At 37.1% G+C, this 9009-nt stretch overlaps 1 protein-coding gene across 1 annotated transcript; it reads right to left on the bottom strand.

Moving 5' to 3' along the window:
- Positions 1-5994: 5994 nt before the first annotated feature.
- LOC141833169 (cysteine synthase, chloroplastic/chromoplastic-like) lies at positions 5995-6623 on the bottom strand. Its single transcript, XM_074720556.1, has 3 exons — positions 6402-6623; positions 6180-6317; positions 5995-6084 (listed from the first exon to the last, which is right to left on the bottom strand). The coding sequence occupies exons 1-3, from the start codon at positions 6576-6578 to the stop codon at positions 5995-5997; spliced, it is 405 nt and encodes a 134-aa protein (XP_074576657.1). The 5' UTR covers positions 6579-6623.
- Between the last annotated feature and the right edge of the window lie 2386 nt (positions 6624-9009).

Here is a 9009-nt window from a genome sequence, read left to right as displayed (position 1 = left end):
CAATCCAAATGGGTCAATTGCCAGATTAAAAGTTCATCTTGTTACTAAAGGCTATGCTCAGACCTATGGTGTGGATTATCTGACACTTTTTCTTCTATTGCAAAGTTGGCATCTGTTCGATTATTTATTTCAATGGTTGCTACTCATTAGTGGCATTTACATCAACTTGATATCAAGAATATTTTTTTTCATGGTGATCTTCAGGAAGAGGTGTATATGGAGCAACCTCCTGGTTTTGTTACTCAGGGGGAGTCAGGGTGAATTTATCGTCTTTAAAAATCTTTGTATGGTTTGAAACAAGGTCTTCGTGCTTGGTTTCGAAAATTTAATCAGGTTGTTGAAAATTTTGATATGATGAAAAACAAATCTAACTATTATGTGTTCTAAAAGTAGTTAGGAGCTGATATTATTTTATTAGTTGTGTATATGGATGATATTGTTATCACTGAAAGTGATATAGGAATCTCATCTCTTAAATCTTTTATTCATACTTATTTTCACACGAAAGACTCGAGGGTGATAAAGTATTTCTTAGAAGTTGAAGTTACTAGAGTAAAAATGATATATTTCTTTCTCAAAGAAAATATATTCTCAACCTATTAACTAAGGCAAGAAAATCGAGGGTAAAGTCTTGTAGTACTCCAATGCACCTCATGTGAGATGAGGAACTATTTAAACATACTAAAAGATATCGAAGGTTATTATAACTCGTCCAAATATTGCATATTCAATTAGTGTCGTCAGTCAGTTCATATCATCTCGAACAATTTATCATTGGGGAACATTAAAGTAAATTTTGTATTATTTGAAGGGAGCACCCGGACAAGATATCATATATGCAAATCATAGACATACATTGAATGTTTTTCAGATGCAGATTAGGCAAATTTCAAAATGAATAGAAGATCTACTTCAAGTTATTCTATCATTATTAGAGGAAATTTAGCCTTATGGAAAAATAAGAAGTATAACGTTGTATCACGATCTAATGCAAAGTCAGAATATAGGGCTATGACATAGTATGTGTGAGATAATATGGATGCATCAACTCTTGACTGAAGTAGACTTAAAAATTTTAATATCAGCAAAACCGTGGTGTGACAACCAAGTTGCTCTTCATATTGTATTGAATCTTGTGTTTCATAAATGAACTAAGAACGTTGAAATTGATTGTCATTTTGTTCGTGAAAAAATTCAATAAGGCTTGACCTCTGTAGGATATGTGAAGACTAGAGAATAACTAGAGGACATCTTTACAAAAACTTTAAATCAGGTTTGGATTAATTATCTTTGTAACAAGTTGGGTATGATTAATATCTATGCTCCAACTTGAGAGGAGTATTATCTGTATATATTAGTTAATATATCTATCAATTAGCTAATTGTTAATTAGCCTAATTATAATCTTGAAAAATAAAATTCTAGGAACTTGAAAAAAGAAACTAGTTTTTTATCTGAACATCGGATCCTTTGTTAGTGTCACATTCTATTTTGATAATTTATTATCTTCATCAATAAGGAAACCCTGCAAATGTAATTAAAGTATATGTTTAATATCTTACCAAAGTTATTCTCTCTTCTTTAAATTTTTTTATGCAGAAAGAAGAATCACTTCAACAACAAACTCACAAAGTCAATGGCAATGGATGGATGAGTTATACATTTTTATAGCAATTCGAATCATAAGAAATGTAGGAAACAAATTTGAAACCTTGTGGCAAAAAATGATATACATAGATCAGAGGACAAAAATAAGCTACTTATTAAAATATTAAAATTTTAAAGGTGTTATGACCTCATCTTATAAGCCAAATCATCGTTTTGATTCTTAATATCACCTATCAGAATTTCATTCAAACAAATATAAATCACAATTCAGATAAGAAACAAAACCAAAGAATATGATGTTGATAGCATTATAGAATGCTAAAACATTAAAAGAACATAGTTCAAAGTGCATACCCTAACATCATGCGGTAGAACAAAGTCTTGTTGTAATACTAAATATGGTAGTTTGCATTTAAATTTTCTTGTGAATCAAATGTATTTGCATGACAACTCAGATTGATGCTAAATATATATTGACAAGGCAAACGACTAAGATTTTCCAAAATAGATTGCATAAACCTATAAGATGTTAGGAAATACCTCTAACCTCAATAAAAAACACAGCCAACTGTAGTCTTGTCAAGTGGTATTCAATCAAGCTAAGTCAAATAGGGTTCTCTCAATCTGGAACAGTTTGGTTGAAATCTAGATAAATGGGTCAAGTGATTGTCAACTCACCCAAGTTGTTTGTAGGTTTGGTCGAGTTGTTCAAGGAGGATGAAAGATGAGACTGGGTGAGTTGTTATGATGGACTGAAGAGCTTGGTTTAAATGGTTTAGTCTCAAGGATTGTTGTGTGGTTAACAGGGATTGAAAATATATAATGGCCTAAAGTGAGATTAGACTATCAAGCTAGAGAAAACTATATTATGTTACATGCAATATAAGATCCTCCTCTTTATAGCCCAAGAAGTGTCTCTCCGATGGTTTCTTGCCAAGTGTTGCTTAACCATAAATGATGATATTCCTACTTTTTGTTGGTGTGGATAGATTTTATAGTATGATGATTACATTGTAGATATGGCCCTTAGCCTATTAGGATGACTAATTGATGCAGGAGCATCCAAAGATTTTTATTATTAATTTTGATAATTTTTAGTTTTAGAGTTTTTGGTATTTAGAGTAGTTTTGAAAAGTTCTATTTTTTTATTTTAAGATTTTTTAAATCTGTTTAAGATTTTTAGGATTGAATCTGTTAAGAAATTTTTCTTTTTTATGAGAAATCTTTCTTTTAGAGTTTGTTAAGAAATTTTTCTTTTTATGAGGAATCTTTCTTAGAGTTTGGGTCTATATATACATCTTATGAGTTGATATTTTAGGAGAAGAAGTTTTGAGTTTAATAATAATTTCGACAATGCCGTTTATTTCCTTATCTCCTGTTATTCTTCTGAATTAATAGGTTTTAGAAGATTGTTTCCGCCATTCGCAGTCGAACCAACGAATTCAATATTGTCCCCGGGATAATCACTATCCCGTCCGGCATCAGTTGGTATCAGAGCGCATCAGATCCGATGGAGGCCTGTCGTGGTCGTGGACGTGGCGGTCGCGATCGCATTCATCAGGTTCCGATAGAGGAAGCTCGTACTGTACAAGAGGAGACGATTGAGGATTTACGGAGGCAAGTCACAGAATTAACCCAGCATCTGGCGACGTAGGGTTTTGAAGATCGAAGGAGCTATGACCGTAATTCTGATTCCGCATCCACCTTTAACAATCCCTACCACCACCCCGATAGGGTTGCGGATCGTCGAGGTCGAGAAGAACGGTATGTAGACTTCGGTTTCGAGTTGATCTACCTGAGTTTTCACTAACTTTACAAGCAGAAGGATTAGTTGATTGGCTCAACGAAGAAAGGATTTTTGACTACAAGGAGGTACCCGATCGGATGAAGGTCAAGTTGGTTGCCATCTGACTCAAGGGTTGAGCATCCGCATGGTGGGAACAACTACGACGCTCACAAGAGAGAGGCAAATCCAAGATCACCAATTGGGAAAAGATGAAGAAGAAGATGAGAGCTCAATTTTTTCCTTTCGGCTACTCCCAAACTCTATTTCAATGACTTCACTTATTGAGGCAGGGTGCGAGATCGATCGATGAATATATGGAAGAGTTCTACTAGTTGATTGCCCGAAACGACCTCTCAGAGACCGAGGAGCATATGGTGGCATGATATTTGGGGGGTTTGCACTAGCCCTTGCAGGATGCCCTCAGTCTTCATTCATTGTGGACCGTTTCAGAGGCATACCAGCGTGCGCTGGCCGTGGAAAAATAGCACAACTGGAAGTCGATAGTCAGAGGTGACCAAAATAGCCGATCCAGCCCTCAAGACTCACGTCCTTCACGTCAACAACTACAACAGAAGCCACCACAAGTTAATTCTAAATCTACTATATGTTATCGTTGTGGTGAACAAGGTCATAGGGCCAACGAGTGTAGGACACCTTCTCCTGCTCCTACTAATCAGAAGGGCAAAAATTTATTAATCGAAGAAGACGAGGACGATAAGAAGGAGACAATCGAAGAACCTGTGTACGATAAGGATGAAACTGACGAGGTGCTTTATGGTGATGGTCAGGAAACTTTAGTTGTTCGCAAGAGTCTACTCACTCCAAAGGACAACTCGAAAGATGACTGGTTGAGAACCAATATCTTCCACACCACTTGCACTGTTACTGATAAAGTATGCAAGATGATCATTGATAGCGGCAGTTGTGAGAATGTTGTGTCTGATGAAGTTGTCCAAAAATTACAATTGAAGACGGACCATCATCCGAAGCCATACAGGTTATCATGGTTGAACAAAGACACTGAGGTAACCGTAGATAGACGATGCCTTGTATCATTCTCTATTGATAGCAAATATTTCGATAATGCTTGGTGTGATGTGGTGGCTATGGATACATGTCATATATTGTTGGGGCGGCCTTGGCAGTATGATCGCAGTGTTATTCATGATGGACGAAAGAATACCTATACTGTGCACATCAAGGGTAAGAAGATCGTATTAACACCACAACGGGAAGGAACTACTTCAATACCGCCAACCAAGAATACTAACTTGCTATCTGTTTCTAAATTTATAGATGAAATGGAGTCTGGAGATGTAGTCTACGCTTTGCTGCCTTGTCGAGACGAGACCACAATCGTCGACGTGGCTTTACTCGCAGAAGTACAACACCTACTAGTAGATTTTGTTGAGCTGATGCCAGAGGACTTTTCGCCTGGTCTACAGCCTATGAGAGATATCCAGCACTAGATTGATCTCATTCCAAGGTCGAGTCTGCCCAATCGACCCGCATATTGCCTTAGTCCCAAGGAGGCCGAAGAATTACAGCGAAAGGTAGTGGATTTGTTGGGTCTAAAGAATGTCCACATCTCCACAATGGCATGATATTGTCCACTTTGGGCCTAAGCCCTCATGGTTTTGTTCTTGGGCTCTCTCCAAAAGGCCTCATACCAATGGAGATATCTTTCATTCTTTTAAACCCATGATCTTTTCCATGTGTTTTAGATGTGGGACTATGTTTGCATCCCTTGCAACCCAACAATCCCCCCCTCAAACAAAGGACCACAGGCCCCCCTCAAACGGTAACAACGGTTTTTAACCGATGTAGTATCACTCAACGACATCGGTTCTGCAACGGTGTAAAACCGATGTAATATCTGTTTAACATCAATTTTAACAACGGTTTTCGACCGATGTAATATCACTTAACGACAACGCTTCCAAACCGATGTCATTGATGCTAAAACTGTTGTAATAATACTTAACGACAACGCTTCCAAACCGATGTCATTGAATCTAAAACTGTTGTAGTAACACTTATTTTTTTATGTTGTTTGTAAATTATGATCGAGCAAGAGTGACATCAATCTAATTCCCAATAGTACACAATTATCATAATATTATAAATTCATCCAACAAATCACAAATAGAAAAACATCGATATATTTAATCACCTCAATATTTACAAATAACTAAAAGTAACTAACACAAATATTCTTCTTGCAACATATTACACATTCCCTCAGCGTTTTCATCCCCAGAAGGATCACCTTCAGCCCCATCGTCCTCTTCTTGGTCTTCGCCATCTTGTTCATCATCATCCTCTTCGTCCTCATCTGAATCACCATCATCCTTGTTCTTTGGCACCAAGTAGTGAGATAGCTAAACCTGTGGAACCATGTCCTTTAAGCTGGGGGACAAGAGAAGCGATCAGATTTAAAATGCTCAAATTTTTTAGACTATTGACAGGAGAAATAGAACTTGAAAAGAGAAGCGATTAGAAACATAATTGAATAGGATATGAGCTTGGAAGTATGTACTCTGTAGATGCACTGCTAGCAGATGAAGAAGATTTTATCCATCAAATGCAATAGAAGATGACTAGCGAATAAGAAACACCATATAATGGCAGTTCATACCAGGTTTCCCTCCTGAAAGAATGTTGCTTTCAGCAGGCTCAATGCCAATGACCTGAAGAAGTGAGGGAAGAATAGCAAGACTGAAATTCAGGAAATAAAAAAATGGAAAAAAGGGCAATGATAAGGAGAAGAATCATAAGGAAGAACCTTAATGTTAGGATTCTTGTCCTTTAAATAATGGCCAACTCCAGAAATAGTTCCGCCTATGCCAATTCCAGCAATAAAAATGTCAACCTTCCCTCTAGTATCTTCCCAGATTTCAGGACCAGTAGTCTCATAGTGTATCTGTAAGAGTATATCGGAATGAAATAACATAGCGCTGGTAATAGAACAAGAAAACTTGGAAGAATTATGCTAGTAGAATGTCACCTTTGGATTTGTCGGATTGTCAAACTGTTGGAGCATGTATGCACCAGGTGTTTTCTTCAAGATTTCTTCTGCCTTTTGAACTGCTCCCTTCATGCCTTTGGCAGAATCAGTAAGGACAAGTTCTGCTCCAAAAGCTTTAAGTAGAACTCGTCTTTCGATGCTCATAGAAGCAGGCATAGTCAAAATCAGTTTGTAGCCTTTGGCAGCAGCAATGAATGCAAGACCAAGTCAAGTTTTCAGTCAACTAACGGTCAATGTCCTTGCCATATGGTGCTACATGTCAAGGAGAAAATTACAAGGAATTTTGTGTCAAATGCTCAACCTACACATCAGGTTTTCACCATGTAGATGTCACAGGTTGAGGCATTAGGAGCAAATCAAATGGAAAATAAAAGAAAATGAAATTCTCTTTATAATAGAATATGTGTACCATCTCCAACATGTTAGAAATGTAGCATCAACCTAGCTGCTATGCGGATGCCACATGGTGTCGACCATTACATAATATAACGGAATCTAGCTTGAGCTTTAAACCAAAAGCAACTCGCTTAGGAAGGAATTAAGATTTTTTAAGGGCATTTTGAAAAGCAACTCGCTTTAGCCCAGCTATATAATGCTGAACTTGTTAAATTGAGCTTAGCAAAACTGGTAGATCCAACTTTTAAGTCAATAAGCAGCTGTAATGGCATAATTAACAAATAAAACTCAATTTTCATATTACTCACAATTACACGAGGTGGACATGATGATCCAATTGAGGCTCTTTTCTCCTTCAGCAAAGCAACCTTTTTTGATCGCAGACCTGAAACAATCGAGCTCCATGAAGCCAGATTTCTGTCAGGCATTTTGTCAAAAAGCTGTAGTGCTTCCTTGGTATTCCCTTCCTTTGCATACCCTGCAACCATAGCATTCCACGAAATGAGAAAAGCGAAGGCTGGCGAAGCGGAGGAGGAAGAAGGAGGAGGGTGGTGGATTGACGAAAATTCGATCATGCTCAAAGAATAGTTTAACTAGGTCAAGATTATACCTCGGATTAACTGAGATGCCCTAGAATTCTTCCCCTAACAACCGCTCAACTTGATTTTGTCCACTGCCGGCCAAAAATCCAAATCCTACAAATCTCAGCTTCAAGGTTTAACATACAAATTCATGAAATCCGGACAAATCCGTAAGAACCGATCTAACCAGATTCAAGACTTACCCATGTTAGAAGCCATAAAATCCTAAATTCAGCTTTGATTAGCAGCTTGGGGAAGGAGGGAGGTGGCTTGAACCGAAGCCTTGGACGACTGAGCTCGTAAGGCTTCCTTTGCCCGATCTAGATTAAGAGAGAAATCGTCTGATCGGAGAAGAAGGGAAGAAAGGGGGTTGGCTTCGGGCGGTGACTCAGCTCCAGGGAGAACGGCGACGGCGGTGGCGAAGGGCGAGCAACCGGCGAAGGAAAGCGGCTAACGACGAATGGCGAAGGGCGAAGGGCAGAGGCGAATCGCGAGGGATTAGCGGCGGAGGCGGTAAGGAGGTTTTAGAGAATCGGCACGAATAGGTTGGGCGACGGGATAGGGTATAAGGAAATAATGAAAAATTTATCATTATTATAAATAGATTAATATAATATTTTAATTAAAAATTTAATCTTTTTTTAATAATATACCCGTTCTATACAAAACGATGAATAGATTTTGATATTAATAAATATCATTAAACATTATTTATAATTATATTTTAAATTAAATATCATTAAAAAATATGATAAATCATATTTCTAATATCAAAATAAATTGATAAAAGTAAAAGATACAAAAGGGATTTGATATAAATATCAAAATAAAATTTAAATATACCAATAATTAAAATAGATTGCACTTAATATTTTTATATTATGATTTAATTTTTCATTAATATAATTCATTATCATAAATAATTTAATATGCTATTTTAATATTTAAAAGGGCAAGCGCGCAGTGGTTAAGTCGGCCGGGTGTAGGGAATTGGAAGCGCGGGTCTAGGGGTTTTAGAAGCGCGTAGTGGAAGAAATATTTGGAGGGAGCTTCCAAAACCGTTGTTATAGCTTCCAAAACCGTTGTTGAAAGCGCAAATAGACAACGATTTTAAATTGTTGTTATAGCTTTCAAAATCGTTGTTGAAAGCGCACATAGACAACGGTTTTCAAACCGTTGTCGTAGTCTTCAAAAACCATTGTTAAAAGCGCACATAGACAACGGTTTTAAAACCGTTGTTGTATCCTCCAAAAACTGTTGTCGTAGTCTCCAATCAACCTCTCAAAGACAACGAAAATATACAACGGTTTTAAATTGTTGTTATAGCTTCCAAAACCGTTGTTGAAAGCGCAAATAGACAACGATTTTAAATTGTTGTTATAGCTTCCAAAACCGTTGTTGAAAGCGCACATAGACAACGGTTTTCAAACCGTTGTCGTAGTCTTCAAAAACCGTTGTTAAAAGCGCACATAGACAACGGTTTTAAAACCGTTGTTGTATCCTCCAAAAACTGTTGTCGTAGTCTCCAATCAACCTCTCAAAGACATCGGTTTTTGTTAAAACCGTTGTAAAAAAGTAAAAGACATCGGTTTTGCCATAAAACCGATGTC

Source organism: Curcuma longa, chromosome 8 (assembly GCF_044706935.1).
Source record: "Curcuma longa cultivar G26 ecotype Majalengka, Jawa Barat chromosome 8, ITB_CL_G26_1.1, whole genome shotgun sequence".
Classification (NCBI taxonomy): domain Eukaryota; kingdom Viridiplantae; phylum Streptophyta; class Magnoliopsida; order Zingiberales; family Zingiberaceae; genus Curcuma; species Curcuma longa.
This window is presented reverse-complemented; position numbering and strand designations above follow the sequence as displayed.